At 41.6% G+C, this 23,807-nt stretch overlaps 1 protein-coding gene across 1 annotated transcript; it reads left to right on the top strand.

Annotated features, from left to right (window-relative positions):
* The first annotated feature begins 2,571 nt into the window (after positions 1 to 2,571).
* Positions 2,572 to 19,208, top strand: HNRNPU (heterogeneous nuclear ribonucleoprotein U). Its single transcript, XM_037895350.1, has 14 exons — positions 2,572 to 3,461; positions 4,481 to 4,595; positions 4,719 to 4,792; positions 8,432 to 8,571; positions 10,244 to 10,343; positions 11,629 to 11,741; positions 12,184 to 12,447; positions 12,784 to 12,903; positions 13,495 to 13,623; positions 14,014 to 14,182; positions 14,707 to 14,952; positions 15,472 to 15,665; positions 17,633 to 17,704; positions 18,085 to 19,208. Exons 1-14 carry the CDS (start codon positions 2,753 to 2,755, stop codon positions 18,136 to 18,138), a joined length of 2,499 nt encoding a protein of 832 aa, XP_037751278.1. The 5' UTR covers positions 2,572 to 2,752; the 3' UTR covers positions 18,139 to 19,208.
* Positions 19,209 to 23,807: the final 4,599 nt, after the last annotated feature.

Here is a 23,807-nt window from a genome sequence, read left to right as displayed (position 1 = left end):
TGTGTGTGTGAAGGAGCCGGCCCTTGCTGTTGCCACCTCAACATGTCTGTGAGGGGGATGATGTCAAGGCCTTTTGACTGAGTCAACTGGGTTGGTGGGTACAGAGTCCTCTCCCACCAGGATGGACTCAATTTATCTGAAGACAGAGCAGTAATCTGAGGGCTTTTATACAAACAAAAATTGTACTGCTTTAATTATACCAGTTCTATTTTAACTATACAACACCATTAGAGTGGATGCACTGACACCGGTACAAAAGCTTATATAGCTTATTCTAGTTCAGGAAAGAAAATCTGCTATACCAGTATAAGGCACTTTTATGCTAGTATAACTGTGTCCATATTAGGGGTTATACTATCATAACTGTATCAATAAACAGTAACTGACTGAGGGCCTGTCTACACTACCCGACTGATCGGCGGGCAGCGATCGATCCAGCAGGGGTCAAGACGCGATAAATCGACCGCTGAGCACGCTCCCATCGACTCTGGTACTCCACCAGAATGAGGAGCGCAAACGGAGTTGACGGGAGAGCGTCAGCTGTCAACTTACCAAAGTGAAGACACTGTGGTAAGTAGGTCTAAGTATGTCGACTTTAGCTATGCTATTCACATAGCTGAAGTTGCGTATCTTAGATTGACCCCACACGGTAGTGTAGACAAGCCCTGAGTTGTACCAGTATAACATTTCTCGTGTAGACAAGGCCTAAACTATAAACTAAGCACCTTCATATTGGTATAACTGCCCACACTAAAAAGGGTTACCTGGTATAACTCTGCTGGTATGATTAAGGGGGTACTACTTTTGTATGTAGACAAGGTCTTAGATCCAGGAATTTGGCTCCTAGCATGCTTGTGTGAACTCTGCACACTGAATAGGTGTAGCCTGTGGAGCCCGCACTTGGATTCTGATCCTGTGAGCCAATATGTGCAGGCAGACCCTTTAGGGAATCTAACTAAATAACCTCTCCCCCCACTAAGCTGGGGGGGCGAAGTAGATACGCCGGAGGGTAGGGATAGGGTCCAGAGTGACCTAGACAAATTGGAGGATTGGGCCAAAAGAAATCTGATGAGGTTCAACAAGGACAAGTGCAGAGTCCTGCACTTAGGACGGAAGAATCCTATGCACTGCTACAGGCTGGGGACAGACTGGCTAAGCGGCAGTTCTGTAGAAAAAGACCTGGGGATTACAGTGGATGAGAAGCTGGATATGAGTCAACAGTGTGCCCTTGTTGCCAAGAAGGCTAATGGTATATTGGGCTGTATTAGTAGGAGTGTTGCCAGTGGATCGAGGGAAGTGATTATTCCCCTCTCTTTGGCAATGGTGAGGCCACATCTGGAGTATTGTGTCCAGCTTCCCTCACCTCCCTCCCCCTCCCCCCCCCCCCCCCCCCCCCCCCCCCCCCCCGTCCCCGCTACAGAAAGGATGTGGACAAATTGGAGAGAGTCCAGCAGAGGGCAATGAAAATGATTAGGGGGCTGGGGCACATGACTTATGAGGAGAGGCTGAGGGAACTGGGCTTGTTTAGTCTGCAGAAGAGTGAGGGGGAATTTGATAGCAGCCTTCAACTATCTGAAGGGGGGTTCCAAAGAGGATGGAGCTCGGCTGTTCTCAGTGGTGGCTAATGACAGAACAAGGAGCAATGGTCTCAAGTCGCAGTGTGGGAGGTCTAGGTGGAAACATCACCCTCCTAGTGAAATAGTGAAGCACTGGAATGCGTTACCTAGGGAGGTGGTGGAATCACCATTCATAAAGGTTTTTAAGGCCCAGATTGACAAAGCCCTGGCTCGGATGATTTAGTTGAGGGTTTGAGCAGGGGGTTGGACTAGATGACCTGCTGAGTCTCTTCCAACCCTAATCTTCTATGATTCTATGACATCCTTGCAGGCACAGAGGTTCATGTACATGGATTAGCTCACAAGATTGGAGCCTTCAGTTCGACAGACTAACTCTGTATTTTCTTCTTTATTCTAATGGATGATGTAGATAGGGACAACACAGCTTCCTGGGGCAGGGAGACAATACTCCAACTCACCCTTCTGGAAGGGGAGACTACAGCCTCCCTTCCCCGCTAGGCAACAGGTCAGGTTTAAATGGACACTGCAGGATTGTAGGCTGCAGTTTACTAGCTAGTCAGCCACACTTCCACAGTGCCTGTCTATAATCCTTATCAATTCGTGCTGATAGCTATTTATATAGCACTTCGGGGCTAGGGCGCTTGGTGCTTTAAGGATGATGATACTCCCCTACCTTTGTATATTTCAGATGGGGGCCAAGGCACAGAGCAGGGAAGGGACTTGCCCAAGGTCATACCCAGCCAGTGGTACAGGCACAAGTAACATCAGTAGCTCTTTGCTAAGAGCACTAGTCGGGTTCCTGCTGCCCCGTGAAGGGTTCATACCTGCCCCTTTGTGGCGCTGGAAAAGCTGGGGGTTGGCAAGGTTGAATGCGCTGGGGCGGGTATTTACGGTAGTGGGGTTGGAGAGGCGCTCGGCGGCACTTACGGTAAATGGGGAGGGAGGGGGTATATTGCGTGCGCGGGCGGGGCAGGCAGAGCTGCGTGCTCGGCCCCGCGAGGCGCGTCTCTCCCTCGCGAGCTCGGTGAAAGGATTTGGCGCCAGGCGGGTCCGCTCTGCAGCTGCCGCAGCCGCACGAACCAGCCGCGCCACCCACCCACCCGCGTCCCACCGGGGCCTCGACCCAGCGCCGCCGCCCGACCGAGCCCAGCGCCGCCAGGCACCGCGCCGCCGCCATGAGCTGCTCGCCCGTCAACGTGAAGAAGCTGAAGGTGTCGGAGCTGAAGGAGGAGCTGAAAAAGCGGCGTCTCTCCGACAAGGGCCTCAAGGCCGATCTCATGGAGCGGCTCCAGGCCGCGCTAGACCAAGAGGAGGCTGGCGGGGGAGGCCCCGCCAGCAGCGCCGCCGAGCCCGGCAACGGCAGCATGGAGGGGGAGGCGGCCGAGATCGGCCAGGAGGGAGGCCCCGACCAGGCCGCGGCCTCCACCGCCGAGGACGACGACGAGGAGGGGATGGAGGCGGCCGATGGCGACGCCATGGAGCTGGGCGAGGAGAACGGCGAGCGGGCGGGGGCCGGGGGCGGCCCGATGGAGGAGGAGGCGGCCGGCTCGGAGGAGGAGGAAGAGGAGGATGAGAACGGAGACGACCAGGGCTTCCAGGAGGGGGAGGACGAGCTCGCCGACGAGGAGGAGGCCGCGGCCGGCGACGCCAACGGGCACGGGGAGCAGCAGCCCCCGCAGCAGCAGCAGCCGCCGCCGCTCCTGCAGCCCCAGCAGCGGGTGCCCGCCAAGGAGGCGCCCGGTAAAAGCGGCGCCTCGGGACCCCCGGCAACGGCTGCTGCCGGCCCGGCGGCCCCCGCCAAGTACCAGCCGCAGCAGCAGCAGGACAAGAAGAAAGCGGAAGGCGGCGGCGGAGGCGGCCGCCCCGGGCCCCAGGCAGTCGGGGGTGAGTGCGTGGCCGGGCCGCAGCGGCCTCCCCGGGGCTGAGGGGCCGGGCGCGCGGGGGAGGGGGGGGCGGTTTCCGGGGTGAGGGATTCGTAGTTTAGCACGAGATCCGGGCCCTTCCCCGCCGGCGATGGGGGGGGTGAGGGGTCGGGATTCGCGCCCCCCCCCATCTCCGCCGCATGTCTCCCTGCGGCGGCTGCGCCGGGCCCCGCGCTGGGGGCGGGGGTCTCGGGCAGGTGGGGTGGTTGCGCGGGACCGTTGCGCCAGTCTGCGAGCGCGGCGGGGGGTCGAGGGGGAAGGGGTTGCCGCGCCGTGGGGGAGGGGCGGTTCCGGAGGGGCCGCTGGGGCGCGCTGTATTGTGCAAACGAACGCTTCGCGGCGTGACGTTGCTTCCGGCCTGGCTGGTCTTCGGGATCGCGCTTTTGGAACGCTGGGTACAATGGAGGCGGAATCCCCTTCCCTGCGGCCAGGCCCCATGCGGAGCGGCCCCCGCCGCCAAGCTGCGCCGGGCCAGGCGGAAAGGGAGGCGCTGCAGTTCCGTAGTGCCCTTGTGCGCAGCTCCAGTGTGCCCTACGGGGTGGGGGAGGGGAAGGAGGATGTAAATGATCTATTGAATGCAATGAGTTACTGGTCTTTTAGCTGCTTAACTTTCCTGGGCCCTGAACCCAGCAGGTGTCTTCTCTGTGCAGGGACAGTGTAAATGAGCTCATATTATTCTTGCCACTTTTTTTTTTACAGATCTGACAATTCATGAAGTAATTTTCGGACCACATCATTGTCAGAAGCTGAGTGCTGCAGCTAGGACAACTCTGCATTTTTTTTAAAATAATTTTTTTTTTAAATAATTTTAAGAGATCTCTATGCAGGACGCTGGTATAATTTTCTGGCAGCTAGGCGGTGTGCTCTTAAATTTTAATTTGAAACCTAACATTTAGGGAAATACTAACTTGTACAAATTAAAATGCATTTCTCAACAGGACCTACCTTAAACATATTTTTCATTTAAATTACTTTCTGTAGGAGATACTAAAACAGAACAACAAAAAGCTGGTGATAAAAAGAGAGGTGTGAAGAGACCACGTGAAGACCATGGCCGGGGATATTTTGAATACATTGAGGAAAACAAGTACAGCAGGTAGAGAAACTTCAAACCACTAAATAATATTAGAGGTCTATCAATGAAAAGCACTAAAAGTTAGGTATTAATTACACTTTGCAAAAACCACTATTAAGGAAAATTTATTACGTTGGGTTTTAGGGCCAAATCTCCTCAACCACCCGTTGAAGAGGAAGATGAACAGTTTGATGACACAATGGTCTGTCTTGATACTTGTAAGTATTTCTGTTTTTTTGACTCTCGTGACAAATTCCCTGCCCTCCTCTTCACACCTCCCCCCCCCCCCCCCCCTTATTTTTTAAAACTAGCTTGCCGAACTGTTGTAGGAATATGCAGGTTGACTCTCATCAGTAAAAGTGACCTGTGAAGGACTTCAGAATTGGCTTGTGCCATTTTTCTGCTTTTTATGATATATGAAGAGAGACAGAAAGGCTTTACTTGGTTTTATTCCCTGTATGGTGCTTTTTTAAAAAAAAGTTTTAAAAATATCATCCCTGGTTTTGCTGGTGAACTAGGGAATGGGGGGAGGGGTTTCAGGATGTATATTGCAAAGGGATACATCAATCTGTAACTAAGATTTTTCCAAAATGTTCACCAATTACTGACAGGTGTTAACAAATGAGATTCAAAATTGGGAGAAGGCATAAATGAAGTGGAAAGAAACTCAATGGGCTGGTTTATTTTGAGAACTTGATTATGAAATGGTATGTACAGGCTCTGTTATACTGTACAGCCATTCTAACTTAGGAGGGAAGAGGCAGCTTACCTCAATTAAAAAGATTAAGATAAGTGATAAGAGAGTACATATTGTGATGAAGTAACCCTGCTTTTTAGTTCGCTTAGGCCCTGTTCTGCATCGAGCAGTCTTTGCGTTGATATTAATAAGTTAGAACAAACCATTAGTTGATTTCTAATTGGTTGTCAGTCATCAGTGCAAAGTAGAAATGTGTTGGTATGCATGGAGAATTCTTACCCACTTGTGTACAAACCGTGTACAGCTGTAAAGTCTTACCTATCAGTCATTTGTAATGTCAACTGTACATTAGACTCAGAATTGGTTGAGCACTAGTATGTCCAGTTCCAACCATGTATGTGATTGACTTATGCAGAGTAGTAAATTTGTAAAGGGGAGAGAATTACCAACTTGTGAGCCCTTGGTGCTGCCACTAAGGGTAAAGTGTGGGGGGGGAGGGGCGGGGGGATTAGTTTTTCCAGATATATGTCACTAGCGTTTAATGGTCTCTGTGTAAAGCAGTACCATATTTTCTACAGTGCCTTGACCCAATGGATAGTTACCGTGTCAATTTAAAAAGAAACCTTATCCAGTCTGTTAGACAGCTGCAAATTATATCCTTCACTTTCATTAAAGGGAGAACAGTTTAGATCACACTTGTCTAAAAGTAGCATACATAGTAGTAGTTTACAAGTAATGCTAAGGCCACATCTACACTACCCGCCGGATCTGCGGGTAGTGATCGCTCTATCAGGGATCAATTTATCGTGTCTAGTGTAGACGTGATAAATCGATCCCCGATTGCTCTGTCGACTCCAGAACTCCACCAGGGCGAAAGGTGGAAGCGGAGTCGATGGGGGAGCGGCGGCCGTCGATCCCGCACCGCGAGGACGCAAAGTAAGTGATTCTAAGAATATGCTATTCTCATAGCTGAAGTTGCGTATCTTATATCGATTTCCCCCCTTCTCTCCCTTCCTCCCCCCCCCCCGTGTAGACCAGGCCTATGATTACTATAGCTGAAAGTATAGAAATGTTTCATATTTCAGCTTGTTTGCTTTGCGTATTTTGACATTTTATCATCAGTTTCTGCTTTTTGTGGAGAAACTTTTTAAAACTGGGAAAATGTGGATTCACAGTCACCTTAACAGACAATATGGATTAGGTGTAGTTTATGAAACTTATAATTTTATTTATTTTTTGGAAAGTGCTAGCAGTTAATTCAGTTTGATAGTGTTTCTTGATAGACAGGATTTCATTCTGAATTGAAAACTGCTAGTCGTAAGCAGCTGTTTTTTAATGATAGAACTTTCAGAGTGCCTAAATAATAGCTGTGGCTTTATTGTACCACTAGTAGTGGTTTAGTTTTCTTGAACACAAGTAGTTATGCCACTGAAGTCCAGTCATTTTACACAGATGTCAACTTAATATGACCAGTCGTGTGAGGAAACACTACATGTGCATTGGTGGCCTGTATTTCCTAGAGTCCACCAGTTTTTAGATTACATTATATTTCTACTTGTGTCAGCCTCTGGGCAACATTGATCCAGATTATATATTCCTGACACTTCCATACAAAGGGGTGTTAACTTTTCTTTAAATTTTAAATGTTTTTATAAAACAGGTAAGCAGAACTATGCAAGCTTATCTCTAATCAGTTTCACTTTCTGGTTTGTATGCAATAATGTGTGGAGGGTATCGGAAGTGTTCTGAGAACTGTGGATGAAAGTATTTATTAGTAGTACAAAATAAATTTCAGTTGCAAACATTGTGGTAGTAGACAGGGTCATTCCATACAAACCGAGAATTCTGATAATACTAAGCACCTTAAATCTTAGATCTAAAGTATATGTGTACTGTTGAGACTTCTTAGTTTTAAGACTATCACAAGATGCAGCATGTAAAACAGTACAGTTCCTTTGTGTGTGCATAGACTGGTTACTGTTAACTTTTTAAATCTTATGTGCTGTTCTAATTAGAAGTGGGGAAGGCAAGTCTTATACATGGGCAGGATAATATATTCGCTAAATTTCAGCGTGGCTGTGGTTTCTAGTACATTCTTCTACATTCTAGCACTTCAAGGGCTGCATCCCACACCTCGCATCCCCATGTTACATTGGTTTGTTATGGCTTAAGATCTGCTGTTTTTGCCCTCAAGAGGCTTCAGTGGTGTTACTGGCTTCAGTTTTGACATCCTCTTTGGAACGGAGGTTCCAACTGTGCACCAGGGTGGTGTTTTGTTTGTCTCTCTCTCTCTCTCTCTCCTTCCCCCCCCCCCGGCCCCCCGTGTGGCACTTTTTTTTCTCATTTTGAACAATCATTTCCTGCCATGCTCTCCCTGTGTAAGCTACCTATATCTGATTTGGAGTATTTTATTTTAATTGTCTACATTACTAACAAGTAGCCGTCTTAATTTCAAGCCAATCACACACACACACACCACATATAGCTTTTGGTACTCCATTTGTATCTTAATATTGTTGTATAAACTGTTAGCACCTATCTGTGTTTAAGGCTATTTTTGATGTCTGCCTGTAAACAGTTAACTTAGTTACACCATATGGTAAATAGAAATAAACTTTAAGGGGTGACGTGTAGACTCACTAGCAACAGGTTTTTATAGGAAATTGGGAAACATCAATAAATGTGTAAAACTGATTCATAACACTCATCAGGCTTCCTCAGGACTTTCTAGTTGATCAGCTATCTGAAACCTTGAGCTGGGAAAGAACCACCAATATTCAGCAAACCAGTTGGCTTATCGAAGTGTCCATATCCAGCAGCAGGAGAGCTGTGTTCCGGTCATGCCTCATATGGAATAACTTACTGAATAAGTTAAATACTGAAAACAATACTGAGAACTTTCTGAAGTTAATTGTAATTTAAAGGTGTATGCCGAAACTTTTTAGCATGAGTGCCGAAAGTTACACCAAAGGCCGTATCTGGGCATCCAAATAATTGGCTTACTTTCATGAGTGCTAAGACCACTTGTAATCAACAGCTTGGCACTTTTGAAAGTCAGATCACCTATTAAAGTGCCCAACATTTGTTTTAAACTAATCTGTTTAAATTTCAGGCATCATATGAAAAGCAGTAAACAGTATGATTTTTATTATATTGACAGATAACTGCGACCTACATTTTAAAATCTCAAGAGACCGTTTTAGTGCTTCCTCTCTGACCATGGAAAGTTTTGCCTTTCTCTGGGCTGGAGGGAGAGCCTCCTATGGAGTTTCTACAGGCAAAGTCTGCTTTGAAATGAAGGTAAATCCTATTATTACTGTTTTAGTGGGGAATAATCTTGAGCATGTGTAAAGACTTTAATTATTGCTCATCTTGGTATAGCTGGAATTTTACAAAAATATAATTCCATTCAATTGTAGCTAGATCAGATGGGATAAATCCAGAGCATAGGGATTTTTAAATTGTTCCTCTGGTCCATAGAGAAAATTGTTTGTTTAAAACATGAAAAATAACTTAACTGGCAAAATGACTTCCTTTTATACAAAGAGTCTACAAAATGCAGAGATTTACATATGAATCCTATAGCTATAAACAAGGCTTGGAAAAACTTACCTAACGCCAACTAGCCAAGATAAGAGGATTGCGCTTCATGCCACCTACAGTCTGAAGGAATAAAATGGTACTGTATTTAATTGTAATTTAACCCAGCAATCTCATTCCTGGCCATACCCAGTCATCTATGCCTGCCACAGGAGTTGGTAACTTTACCAGACAACTAATAGTCAGGACTCCGTCTCCTAGCTGAAGCCAGCATTGATCAGAGTGGGAAGGGAAAAGAAGCAGCAGTGCTGTAGATGGTCCAGAACCATGTACAAAGCCAGCACCTCCCACCTGCTGGGAAAGGGGTGGGTGCTGAAGTTACCAGCAGGTGCTGGTCCTTGTCTTGGCTCACTGCTTCCAGCTTATGTCTTCAATTCTTAAGCCTTTTCTGTGCATGCACCCCAGGCACAATTCTAGTTGCTTTTTGTTCTCCTTTCATCCAATGCCCTTAGGCCTCCGGACTCCTGCAAGGGTTGGTGGGTGGGTGGGTATCTCCTTTTACCCAGGCTCCCTTAATGAATTATTCTTGGTGCCTGCTGCCATTGCCATTACTGCTGCAGCTCCAATTTTCTTGTCTTCAAGTCAGTGTCATTCTGCTTATGATTTTGAAGAGCACAGGGTTCTAGTTGGTTTTCAGTTGATACAGCTTGGCAAAGCTCTGAGCAGCAGCAAACATATGGCAGCTAGCTGTCTACACATTTATGGGGACTTAAGGGTGTTTTTTTTTTTTTTTCTTTGTAATCATAAAAGTAATATGTCTTTAAACAAAGAATAGGTTCTGCAAAAGTTGATAACATTTGCCTATTAGTCGCTTGCTATAAAAGAAATATTGTTAAGCTTTAAACTGTCCTTGTATCACTACAACAGTGTTTTGTTGTATCAAAACACTGGCTTTATTTCTTCATGTAATACTGCACTTCAATCTGTACCGTATTGGCTAGAGTAACGTTAGTTCACTCTCATGCACGCAGAGTACTGACATATTACCATACAGAAGAGTCGAGTGAGTGTGTGTGTGTGTGTGTATTCAACATAATACTAATTTTAAAGTTAAAGGGGCTCCTTGTACTTCAAATGCCCCAACCTCCCCATAAACAAAGCTCCTTGAAGTCACACGCATCTTTACGTCCTTAGCCAGAAGATATAAGTACTTGGTAGCTGACTTGTAGTTCCAGAAAGTTTTAACTCAAGACTACTTCACTCTTTCCCCACTTCAACCCTCCCCCCCATACCTGAAAATGTGGTATGCTCCTATTCATACTTAATATTTTGCATCACCTCTTAATACAGGCTTCAAAATATTTCCTTCAGGAATTTGTCTTGTTTGAACCTGATATTTCATTTCACTTTATCAATTTTTGTTTAAAAACAGGTTACAGAGAAGATTCCTGTTAAACATCTGTATACAAAAGATATTGACATTCATGAAGTGCGGGTTGGCTGGTCACTGAGTACAAGTGGAATGTTGCTTGGTAAGACTTCAAAATATGTCAGTCAGTATTACTTAAACTTATCTAAAAGGCATTCAGCCTGTTTTTGATGACTACTTTACTTCTTATGGAGTAACTGAATCTGTGTAGGCTTTTTTGCTGTTGGTGATGCCTCTTAACCACACTAAGATAGGCATTGTATCAAGTGATTCTGTGAAGACCGTGGCTTTGAAAGAAGGATACACTTCTTCAGCCAAAACAAGTTGGTTTTTGAATATTATAGATGTAAGGGCTACTTGACTTTGCAAGAGCTGTGCTTCCCTCTTAATGATAAAAAGCATCAGCTGTGTAGAATAATTCTGTATAATCTTTGCTCTGCATATAACCTGTGTGCCGTCAGCACAAGACTGTCTTGAAGAGCAGATTGCTAAGTATCTTGGCACAAGTCCAGAGAAAGAGACACAGATATTACACTCAGAATTATTAATAGGAAAATAAAGAATTGTGATGTTTCTACCAAAATTATTTCACTTTTGAAAGTGGGCAGGAGGGAAGAATACTCTGCTGGATGAAAGGAAATTATTCTGCTGTCTAAATATTTAAACACCCACCATTGTTAGTGAGGTGCCATCTTTGTAGATAATGTTTGAGTTCCCATCTGTTTCTGCTGCAGCAGCTGTAAACTAATATTTTTAAAGGTGTGCTGGTGCACAAACAGTTCTTCAGAATTTAAGATCCAGTTTTAATACCTGTGTCTACTGTGCTTGTTGAAATGTTCACTATTGAACAAATGGTAATCTGGAGCAGTATCTGGTGATGGTATTGGCTCCTTCTAAAAGATAGTTCTTAGCTGCCACCTAATTCGTTTCAGTAAAAGTCAAATATCTTTTTAAAAACTAAAGATGTAGTCCATTTTTACAGTTCGTAAGGTAGAATTCAGTAATGAGCTACAGTACCTGGAGCGAGTAGAGAAGGTCAAGAACTTCAAGGATGTAATAAAATCTATGGTGTAAATTTTTTTTAAGACTAGAAATACTTAAAAACAATGCTGAAGGACAGACTTTGAGTAATTTGGAATATCTGATTTCTTTGTTTTGATGTCTAGCTGCATTTTTTTTTCCTCTTATTTTGGAACGCGTACTAGATAATAGCCTGCGGTGAAGCACCTGCAAAATGAGACACAGCACTATTGGTTTGAATGAATATAAACTCTTTATATAAATTTTTTTTTTTTTTTTTTTTAGAATGTTTTAAAGTAAGTAATCTAGAACGCAAGATTGTAGCTAGTCGCTGTAGCTTTCCTCTAAGTTGTCTTGTCTTTCACCAGGTGAAGAAGAATTTTCTTATGGATATTCTCTAAAAGCAATAAAGACATGCAATTGTGAGACTGAAGACTTTGGTGAGAAGTTTGATGAAAATGATGTGATTGCGTGTTTTGCTGTAAGTTTTCCACTATTTCTGTGTTTTTGAAACTTGAATTTTCTGGCTTAGTTATGTGGGAAGGGCTGACCTGATTCCAAAAAAAATGGAGCAAGATACGTTTATCTTAAACATTCTGGTTAATGTTCTTAGTGTTGGTACATTACTTGATGCTTGTTTAACTGAGTTAAAGCCATTTTCTGTATGGAAGACATTTACATTATACAAAGTTTGATAACTTTTATCTATGTTTATCTTAAGGGCTTCATTTTTCTTATGTCTAGCAAAACCTTAAATAAGATTAAGTTTGGTTACTTGTATTGCGGACAAAAGATGGAAACTGAGGTTCCATCATGAAGTCTTTATAAAAGGAAACTTGAAGTAATTATATACAGAGTACTTGGATTCCTACTAATTTGGTCTTTATACTAGTGCAAGTTAAACTAGTTTCATATATTAACAGAATTTTGAAGGCGATGAAGTGGAACTCTCATATTCCAAGAATGGGCAGGATCTTGGTGTTGCATTCAAAATCAGTAAGGAAGTTCTTGATGGGCGACCACTCTTCCCACATGTTCTCTGCCATAACTGTGCAATTGAATTCAACTTTGGTCAGAAGGATGAACCCTACTTTCCCGTACCTGAAGAGTATAGCTTCATCCAGAAGGTTCCATTAGAAGATCGGGTTAGAGGACCAAAGGGACCTGAACAAAAGAGAGACTGTGAAGTAAGTGTGATGTTTTTTAAAGCATATTAATCTAACTGCAGTAATCAGATTGAAAATTTTACTACACAACTCATTTTGGCCATCTGTGTGGATGTTAGTTCTTAAAACGGGTAACTTATGATGTTTAAAGTGGTTACGTTTTTGAGATTGGCCATTCTATGAAGTTTACCAGTTTGTTTGGACCCGTTCTGAAGTTTCTCCATATTTTAACTAAATGAACCAATTAAAGCAATAATTGGCATAATATGGCAGCATTTTTTGATAAGCTGCCAGTTAGCACAGCTTCTGTATTTGGCTTTCCACTTAAACTATAACATCTAAACTGTGTCATAATAGGTGGTAATGATGATTGGCTTGCCTGGAGCTGGGAAGACGACATGGGTTTCCAAACATGCAGCAGAAAACCCTGGAAAATACAATATCCTTGGAACAAATACTATTATGGACAAAATGATGGTAAGTAGTGGCAGGACTGAGGTCTGTCAGTAGACTTATAAAAGTTGAAAGGTTACTTGGATTTTTTTCATCCCCATATTATTTATTTGATACTTAAGTTCACAAAGTATTGAATAGTTCCTTGGGTTTTGGGAGACTTAAGGAATTTTGACTAAACAAAGTAAATATAGCATGAATTACAGCAGGCTTCTAAACCTTATGTAGTATATGTTTTTAGTAGAAATTAGATTTCTTTGGTTGACCTGCTAGTTATGAAATGTCTGTGTATTTTTGTTCTAGTCCTGTATTGCTTTTTGAGGATGGGTTACACCTCTAAATTCTGACATGGATTTTAATGTAGTAGTTATTGCTTTTGCATGATGTCTGTGGTGATTATAAAGAGAAATATTGCTCTCTTGCCACAGCAGACTTTTTAAAGAATTACCATTCCTTTTGTGGGATGATGTTAAGAACACCAATTCAGATGAGTTTTGAGGGCTTCACTTGGCTTAAAAAAATTAAGCCTTCAATGTCAGATAAAAGCACTTAACAAAGGAATAGGTCAGCAACCGGATCAGTACTACTATAACTTTGGAAAATATGTTTCTGTAGGTTGCAGGTTTTAAGAGGCAGATGGCTGACACTGGAAAACTTAACACACTGTTGCAGAGAGCTCCGCAGTGTCTTGGCAAGTTCATTGAGATTGCCGCTCGTAAGAAGCGGAACTTCATTTTGGATCAGGTATAAGCTACAGAGTATGAAACTAATTTTAAATTAGAATGGAAATAACTAAGTGGGATTCAGGTTTAGAATCTAGCAGCTGTTGTGCTCTACCACTTTTCCTGCTTACCTCATTGAGGAGGCCAAAGGTTGAACTGTACGACAAGCATTTTTAATCACTTCATATATCATCTACAATTTTTCCAAAATTGTGGGGTGTTGAGGGAAATAGTGTTCACATCCAAATAGAGTAAGATTTTGTAAAGTTGCACCATGCTACATCTTTCCTTCCACTTACATGTAAAAGTCATTGCAAGCTCTTGTAGAGATGAAATTTATACACCATAAGTTTAACTTCCTTTAGTTCTGACAATGACAGCTACGTGTAGTAAGTTACTGCATTTTTTTCAGACAAATGTGTCTGCAGCTGCGCAGAGGAGAAAAATGTGCCTGTTTGCAGGCTTCCAGCGCAAAGCAGTTGTTGTTTGCCCAAAAGATGAAGACTACAAGCAAAGAACACAAAAGAAGGCAGAGGTGGAGGGAAAAGATCTTCCAGAGCATGCAGTTCTCAAAATGAAAGGCATGGAACATAATCCTATACTGTGTTTTAGGATGTTGAGTATCTGTTTAAAGGGATAATGTAAATTTTTAGAATTCAAATTTGCTTACCTTAAAACAGTTACACTAAAACCTAGAAACTGGAAGACTATCATAGCTTTGTAAGACAACACTATATTGTGTGTTCCCTCTGCTGCAGTCCTTAACACTACTCAGTCATGCTGATATGCTCCATGCAGATGCACAAAGCTGTCGTGGCATAAAGTGCCCTATTAAAAAAAAAAACATTAAACATGCTTGGCAGACATTGATGTTTGCTCTGAGTGCAGGGTTCAAAAAATTAATAGGCAGAATATTTTCTAGCTTTGGATAGTGTTAGCAACTTCTTGGGGGACTGTTTGCTTCACTTACCACTCCTCAGTTTTGTCTTCATATTCAGTGATTTGGTTTCTGGAATTTTGTCCCTGCTGTTGTAGGAGGAGTGAGTAAAGGGTTTTATTGTATCTGAATGGGTATTCTGAACATCCAGGGTTTTCTCCTTTATAGGAAACTTCACACTGCCGGAGGTAGCAGAATGTTTTGATGAAATAACCTATGTAGAGTTACAGAAAGAGGAGGCTGAGAAGCTCTTGGAACAATATAAAGAAGAAAGTAAAAAATCTCTTCCTCCTGAAAAGAAACAGAACACTGGCTCAAAGAAGAGTAACAAAAAAAGTGGTAAAAATCAGTTTAACAGAGGTGGCCAGAGAGGACGTGGAGGATTCAACATGCGTGGCAACTTCAGAGGAGGAGGTAGGCCTAGAAACAGACCTGTTAACTTTATAGGCGTTTCTGGCTTTGGTGTTAACCTTTGACTGTAGCTGTTTCATTACCTTTATGCTGGGGAGAGCTTGACTTCAACTCCAACTCCAGATACACTTGAAGAGGAAGTCAAGGCATTTAAAGAGTTTGCTAACTTACATTAGTCCATAATTTAGAGGGAACTAGAGATCCTATACTGTATTCATATGGCTTGTCAAGGGCACTGCTTCTGAATTTTCACATATGGATTTGGTGTTTTGGTTTTGTACTACACTGATGTCTCTCTAGATGTTTTAATCAATTAGATCAGAAATTTCCTATTCAGGCATTCTTTTTCATTTGAAGCCAGTGGGCTTGAAATCCAAATCCATTAGGCAAAACAAATCTTCCTTAAGAATGTAGTAGGTGTAAAACATAGGATTTGAGATATGTCAGCTATATCAGACAATAGTTTTCATATAAGAAAGAGCTGTCAAACAAATGCATGTTTTTTATTTTTTCTTTCCACAGTCCCAGGGAACCGTGGTGGATACAACAGGAGAGGTGGCAATATGCCTCAGAGAGGAGGTGGTGGCGGCGGTGGTGGCAGTGGAGCAATTGGCTATCCATATCCTCGTGGTCCTGTCTTTCCAAGCAGAGGTGGTTACTCAAACAGAGGAAACTATAACAGAGGTGGAATGCCCAACAGGGGGAATTACAACCAGGTAGGTAATGCATTCTGTAGATGTGCTAAAGCTGACTTACCAGGTATTTAAGGCAATTTCTTACTTGAAAGGTTACAGTAGTAATTTACAAATTTGCAGGTTGAAGCATGTTGATTCACAGTTTTAAAAACAACTCTCCTTTGATAGTGGTATGGTGAGTTTTTGTGTTAAAAGGCCTGTCTACTTTAATATTGGTGCAAGTATCTAGAATGCTTGCTAATACACATGGTACCAAACCTTTATTAAATGTGCTTAGAGCTAATGCCTCTGGTATAATTGGCAAGAGTTTACACCTTTGCTTACTCCTGTTAAATCAGAAATTTAGAGCTCTTGTTTTTGCAGTCTAAGCGCACTGCAGCAGAATTTTTCATTATGTTCCCACAAGATTTTTTCCATGTGTTATGAAAGCTAGAAGCACTAGTCTAAGCACTTCACTATCCGCTCTTCCACTGCTAGTTCTTTGGTGCCCAACAGCAGTTAAGGCAGTTCATCACTTGTGTGCCCCTGCCACACCTGAGGAGGAAAGGTAACAGTTAACTGATTCAATAGAAATGTTGACATAGAATTGTTAAGTGAAAGGGACAGCACCTGTGTAAAATGCTCCTGAAAACATACATAACTGAGAAAGCATTTTCAAAACTTTAATAGCAGTAACCCAGTAAATGAATGTACTTGTTTTATGCAATATCTGGAGGCATATGTAGGCTCAAAACTACAGGAGCTACCATATCCAGACTACCAAGACTTGAAAAATAACACTAGGGACTGTTCCATGTTTCACAGTCCCTGGTAGCTCCCGAGATGTACAGATATGCAAGGCTCCCCTCACATTATTGCAAGTAAAGTGAAATGTAACTGAAGGAGTAACTTTTTAGTAAGAAAGGGGGTGCAAAAAGGAAATACAAATTTTAACTGCTTCAAGCACTACAACCCAAAGTGTACACTGCTCATGGTTTAGGGGTGGCCATGGGACCTCCTTATGACTGGCCATGTCACTTGTATGATGTGGGAGGACAAATGTATCCCAATTTTGGGGGCTGATGTAGTGCATGATACATCAGTTAAGCACAGTGCATTCATTTAGGCAGGTTAGTGAGGATAAGTAGTGAAAGCATTGATTCCTTGTTATTCCAAATGGCAAATAGCAATATCTATTGTCTGGCTGTAGTAAGTCATCCAGATATTCTTGTAATATATTAATGAAATGCTAATTGAAAAGCAAAAGAACAGGTGTTCAAGCTGAAACTTCCTCATCTAGACATCATATTCCATAAGTATTTTGAGGATCTCCTAATAGCTGTTTGGGATCTGAACAGCACCAGGAACTTAATTGCTACTCTTTCTAATGGACAAATTTCAGTAGAGGCATTCAAAAGTTAGGTTGGATTATCTCGACTGTCAGAGCCAGCAGATGGAGCCCAAGCTAATAGACTGACTTGACAAACTTCCCAAACACTGATGTTAAGCCAGAATGGTGCATTTCTTCCAATATAGTGAAAATTCTTAAGTACGCTTCCAGAGTGTGGCTTGTATCCCAAACTCTGTGCACCACCTTTTCTCTCATTCATTCATTATAAAATGAACCATATCTTTGTCTGATCACATAATAGCCTTGTGGTGACTGCAACAGTTGCTTACATGAAAGAATGGGAGCATTATTTGTATTTATAGTTGTCTTAATAGAATTAGCCAGCTGGAAACGAGTCAAAACTGGATTAGTCAGTTCTTCAGACCAGCAGCAGTTTGAGAACTACTGGCTTATGAAACCTATCCAATCCGAAACCCTCACCAAATATAAATCTCTGAAACAATGGAGAGAAATGTAAGCATTTTAAGAGCTTTTCAGTGTCTATGCAAGGTTTGTACCATGACAGGTGCATTGGTAAGTCTTGGATTCTCATGCATACCCTTCTGGAATGTGGCCTACAACAGATGCGGTAGTGTTCTAAAACACCTTCTTGTTACAGAATTTCAGAGGAAGGGGAAATAATCGTGGCTACAAAAACCAATCTCAGGGCTACAACCAGTGGCAGCAGGGTGTAAGTAACCTCTGAGACTTTTCTTTAAGTCCTTAGGAATTGGCTCGTTTACATGTGTGAAAATGCTGTGCAAAGTTGTCTCAAAGTCTAGGATATATGCTGGGCAAAGTCTAGGATATCTTGCATTTTAGCTGTGGCTTATTGGTTATAATGTCTGTCAGTATATTTGGTTTCTTCTCAATATGGCATTACATTAAACAATATGAAACTTCCTGTTTCTTACACATTTCAGATATTACTGCTAACTGAAAAGTTGTTAATCTTCCCTGTTTAGTTAGGTGTCATCTAATTTCCTTGTAAATATTTTTAATGTAGGAAAGTGAGCTGTGAGTAATGTCTGGTTACAATTCAAAATTAATTATTTATCCCATCTATTGCAGCAATTCTGGGGTCAGAAGCCATGGAGTCAGCATTATCACCAAGGATATTATTGAATACCCAAATAAACGAACTGATACATATTTCTCCAAAACCTTCACAAGAAGTCGACTGTTTTTCTTTAGTAGGCTAACTTTTTAAACATTCCACAAGAGGAAGTGCCTGCGGGTTCCTTTTTTAGAAGCTTTGTGGGTTGATTTTTTTTTCTTTCTTTTTTTTGTACATTTTTAATTGCAGTTTTAAAGTGATTCGTAAGAGAACCTCAGCATTGTGCACGATAAGAGAATGTGTCAGTATTTCAGGGTTCTACATTTTATCTGTAAAATGTGACTTTTTTTTTTTTTACCACAACAAAAGTAAAACGTTGCTTTGTACCTGGTGTCTTTTTATTAAAGAATTTTCTCCTTTTTCCTTCCTCCCCCAATTTCTAGGAAACAGTCGTGAGTCATTGTCACAATTGAATAGAAATGTTAGCAACCAGATTCATGTGGAGGCTCATAGTGGCCCTCATGAATATCATGAGACTATGTAATGCTCATATTACACTCCATCCTCTCTATGTGGTTTCTGGGTAGAGGGAGTGGGAAAGCAAAAGTTTTTGGCAATAACTAGAAAGGTTTTATAACATTGGAGTTCAGCAAAACTGGGTGCAAAGAGGAAACCTGGAGCTAAATAGTGAAGGTGGAGTGCATGTAGAAGAGCTCTTAAAGTGTAAAACTTGGTTGCATTAATTGTGAAGGCTCAAACTTGTGAAGGTACAACACCATGAATTCTTTTCCATTTGTTCTGCATTTTGATTCTGAAAAGAAGCTGGCTTTGCCCATTTCTTATTAAACAAAACTTGTTGTAAATCCAGTTGTCTAATGGGATCTATATGAAGTTAGCTGTGTGTCTGTATAACCCTTTTCCCCCAAAATACTGTATACCTAGTGTGCTTGTAGTAGTTACTCCACCATTTTTGTAAGCTAATGAAACTGTGAGTCACCCATTTTATATCTAATTTTTAATCATGTCAATTCTCAAATGGGTGTATCTCCTTAGCCTGCTGATTCCTTTTTCTCTTTAAAAAAGTAGGTGGAGAAATTTAACTTTAGACGTTTGTTTGCAATAAAATAAATTCATTTTACTCTTGTTTTGGGATTCTCGCCATCAAGGTCTAAAATCCCTTTTAAAACTCTTCAGAGGAGGAAGAGAATGTACAAACTATTCTGTTGGACAGCTCCAATTCTTTACTCTGTACACTCTAAAAACACTGAAGTGAAAACTGGTGGCTGCTATAGTAGAAATATTGAAGTGGGATTTTCTTGCTTGTAAACTTGCTTGTAAAGGAACTACATTTCAGTCTCATAAGACAAATGTTAACCTAGCTGACAGTCTTTCATTAAACTTCCCTATGACAGTAAATTGTTCTGAGCTAACATTACCATATGATCCTTAAACCCTCCACCGATCTTGAAGGAAGAGTCTTTTTTTAAAAAAAGACTGCCTCTTAACTAGTCTATCAAATATTTGAATGTCCTGGGGTTGAGGAGACCTACTGTGGAAAATATACATCCCATAGATTGTGGAATTATACACTTCACTAATATATAAAGATTTAGCCTTTGATGTGGATTGTACTGACTGCTGTGTAAATCCGTTTAAAGAAATCCCACTCTTGCTGTGAGATAGAAAATAGGGAGGGAAGAAAACCAAGGCCAACTCTAACATCTTAAAGCTCCAGTTTGACTGTAGCAGCAGTGTTCAATTAGAAGCATATACACAATTGTTGTAATGTTATTGCTAGCTAATTCTTGGCCTGCATAGGTATATGGGCAAGATGGATACTATTGACCTAAAGCTAGAATTAATACACCTTACCACTAGAACAAAGAGCTAGGGACTTGGATCACCATGTTCTAGTGTTCAAAACTAAAAACCATTATAGCAGAAACTGATGTCCTCTGTCCCGATGTAGAGGCAGTGTGGTGCACTTGAACAAAACAGTTTTATTTTAAAATGTCACTTGGCTAGTAAAAGGAGTCCTGTGTAATGTTGAAGTTTGAAAATACTTCAGTTGTTTCATTGTTAAGAACTTGTAGCCATAGCAGCAGATGACAACTGAGTACTAATAACCCCCCCGCCCCCCGCGCGCGTGCGCGCACACACTCTTCCATGAGGTGGTGGTAAGTAGTAGTAATAAAATTACTTTGAGGGAAGACAAATTTATTAATCATTAACCAAGTTTTCCCATAAAGACACTAGTCACTGAAGCCAAATGGGAACTCTGTAACCACAGTATCCCTCATTGATTGGGAATCAAGCATTTTGAGTGGTATGAGACACCATTTTTCTCTAGTACTGTTTAACTTCTTGTTCTGTCTCCATGTTTTGCTATATACATGATTTTCCTTCCATTGGTCTTTAAATACAAAACATCAGCATGTATTTTAAAAGTAGACATATGGATTGTTTTCATTTAGAAAACTAGTCTGATTATGTAAGATACCTTTTGAGCATGCTGCAATTTCAGTAGTATTGAAGACTACATATGCAGTAAAAATGATTTCTCTAAAAATTCTTGCAAAATTCTGAGCTGTAGGAACAAACATCTCTAATTAGCTTAATATCTGAGCATGGGTATAAGAGGTGCTGACTCTTGACATCTCTTCTGATTCTTATAGCTGTGCCATTTGCACTATTAATCTAGATTTTAGAAGTCTCCATCAAAAAATGCAAACTTGTTTAAAACTTACAGAAATTCATTCTTTACTTGGATTACAAAGTTCTAGTCTTAAATAGATTTTTTTTTTTTTTTTTTTTTTTAATTAGCCAGCAAAGGAGAGGCTTTTTCTGTAGTTTATGGGGATCTTGTTTAAAGTTCAAAAAATGTGTATACATTTATTGGTAGTGTATGAAGCTGGAATGTTAACTGGAGAGGGAGAATGGAAACTAAGTTGGATTTAAATATAGCTAGGTCATAGAGACTATTCCTCATATGATTGTTACCACACTTTCTGCATTTAAATTTCTAGTCTGAGTAAAGAAATTAAAGAGAACAAATTCATGAGAGATGTAATAATTACATTCTCTTTTCCTTCCCTCCACCCCCCATTTACTGGTCTCTTGGGTTACAAAAATGTGATTATTTCTCTCCCTTTGCTTCCAAAATGACTTGCCAAAAAAAAAAAAAAAAAACACATTTGTCGCTTTCCTATGACTAAGGAAAAGCAATAGAAAATTTGTATGGAGTTGGGTTGATAGATAAAACTAATAGTGTTTCAGCAGAGTATAAACCACAGCTGTATGCTGTCACCAAAGAGGGCTTGCCATCTGGCATATTAAGTAACCACCGGCATGTTATAAGGCCTTGTTTACACTAGAAAAAACAGTGCCCATTTTATAGCAGTTGCACTGCTGCTAGCTATGCTGTGAGTACTCTTAAAATGGGTTCCTATTTTACTTCCATGTCATGAAAAGTACTGGAGCTGCAGTGATGGTGTAACTAGTATACTCAATAGTGTGTAGACAAGGCTTCATTGTACACCTGTTAGCAGTTCTGGTGCCATACATAGTGTCCAAGCTTTAATGACTTGTCTGGTAAAATTCCTGGAGTCTTCTCTGCACTAGAACTTCAACTGTAGCTACCAGCTGCTGTAATATGGGCACTCCACTTTTCTGGTTTCAGTGTACCCTGAGGTTTTGTCTTCTGTACCATCAATGGAGGAGTTCCACTTGTGTCAGAAACTGGGATTGCTAATATAGAGAAAAGGAGTACTTGTGGCACCTTAGAGACTAACCAGTTTATTTGAGCATGAGCTTTCGTGAGCTACAGCTCACTTCATCGGATGCATAGCATATCGTGGAAACTGCAGAAACGATATGCTATGCATCCGATGAAGTGAGCTGTAGCTCACGAAAGCTCATGCTCAAATAAACTGGTTAGTCTCTAAGGTGCCACAAGTACTCCTTTTCTTTTTACGAATACAGACTAACACGGCTGTTACTCTGAACCCTAATATAGAGAGAACTTGGACAGCCGTCAGCATCTTCTAATGCAGCCATAGTGATAAAGCAATTGTAGAAGACATCCCAAAATAGTTGGTGTGGGCACCCTGTGCCCTGAAGATTTCACAATGGGTGGCTCTAAGAAACTACTCGCTCTTTGATGTGCTGGGGTAGTGGTAGGTGGTACTACTACACCACACTTTTATAGCAAATCTAGTAGAAATTAGTGTGAAATAAGCCTTTTTGAAATTCTGTTTAAAATCCTGACTTGGAAATAAGCTCTGTGTGTGTTTCTTTTTTAACTGAACTCTGATAAATAGGAAACTAGATTTTTGGGACCACTCTCTTGCTCCCATCCAGGACTGGTTTGTCTCATCTGCCCTATTGGGGCCTTGTATACACTATGAAATAGAACCATTACTGAACATAGCTGTCAGCAAACAATTCAGGTGACTTGGAGCTAAACACAAATAGCTCACTGACCAGGGTTTGTCCTGGCCTATGCTTACAGGTTAAGTGTTCAGTTACAGTTCTGTTTTCTTGTTTAGATAAGGACTAAGCTTGCTGGCATACCTAATGGCAGCAAATCTCTTCTTCCTTTCTCCTTTTTCTTTTATCTTCAGTTGACTTTTGGGAATTAATGTAGTACACCTTTCATTTTGGTATAAAACACCTTGTTGGTTCCTGAAATATACATAAAATGTTGCTTTTGAGCGAGTCTGTTTCCCTCTTGCTTCAATGGGGGGGAGGGGTGGATTCAGTCCAATTCTGCCGTCTTAAATCTGTACTTATTGTAACAATCCCTCTCTCCCAAAGGGGCATGAGTCCTCTGGTTTGATAGACATGTCTGTTGAAGTCCATACCTCTTCTTAAAATCCCAGCCCTTTAGGAATCTCTCAGTTAATGTTTTCTAATGGCACAACTTCAAATCCGGTTAGGAGAAATCAAATTAAGTCCATAACAGAGCGTGTATTTCTTAGATATTACTACAACGCGTAGCAGCCTGAAGTTGGAGTGCCCACTGCCACTTAAAAGTGTGCTAGTTGCCTAGTTTGGGTTAGTGACAGTGGAGTATGTTTTAAGAATAACAAAAGGTAATGTAGTCCATTAGTGGTAGTTTGAGGGGAGAGGGGTAATAGGAAGATGCCAGAAAAAGGTTATGGAGGGAAAGTAGAAATTGAGGAGTGCTGCTTTGCAGTGTAAAGGTGTTATCACACCAGCTATGGTGGGGTTAAGGGGAGCATACTAGCCCTTCAGCACAGCCCTTTTTTGTGATGCAAAGTTCACTTAAATCCTACACAACTGGTTGCATGTGGTTGGTTGGGAGGAGGAGAGGGTATTTTATTGCAAGATCGATTAAGTCATGGTGCTTCCCAGTTTTATATAGCTTCTTCCCCTTCATCCACTCAGAGATTGAGGCAGCAGCTGTCCATTCACTGGCCTTTTGGGGGCTGTAACAGTTGTACAGAGTCAGCCAACTGGAAAAGTGATTGTGGACAGTAATGAATTTTCATTTGACCTCTTGCCTGTAGTCTTCCATTTCACAAACGTTGGGAGTGGCAGGAAACCACTGGAATAAACACCAAGCAGCTGCTTGAACACTCTTTCACTTAGTGAAGTAGCTACTGTAGTGAAATTCTTAATAGATATTTTTGAAAGTGGAACACCAGGAACAAAACCCTTTTTCATTTCAACAGGTGTTTCCCAGTAACCTCTTCTTTACCACTCCTTGTCCCAA

This window comes from Chelonia mydas, chromosome 3 (assembly GCF_015237465.2).
Source record: "Chelonia mydas isolate rCheMyd1 chromosome 3, rCheMyd1.pri.v2, whole genome shotgun sequence".
NCBI classification, from domain to species: domain Eukaryota; kingdom Metazoa; phylum Chordata; order Testudines; family Cheloniidae; genus Chelonia; species Chelonia mydas.
This window is presented reverse-complemented; position numbering and strand designations above follow the sequence as displayed.

What these genes read in the sequence shown, in the direction of transcription:
- HNRNPU (XM_037895350.1), top strand. Translation starts at nt 2,753, where the DNA reads ATGAGCTGCTCGCCCGTCAACGTGAAGAAGCTGAAGGTGTCGGAGCTG. An exon ending in TGGCAACTTCAGAGGAGGAG is followed by an intron (nt 14,953 to 15,471) that starts GTAGGCCTAGAA and finishes TTCTTTCCACAG; the next exon opens with TCCCAGGGAACCGTGGTGGA. An exon ending in ACAACCAGTGGCAGCAGGGT is followed by an intron (nt 17,705 to 18,084) that starts GTAAGTAACCTC and finishes CATCTATTGCAG; the next exon opens with CAATTCTGGGGTCAGAAGCC.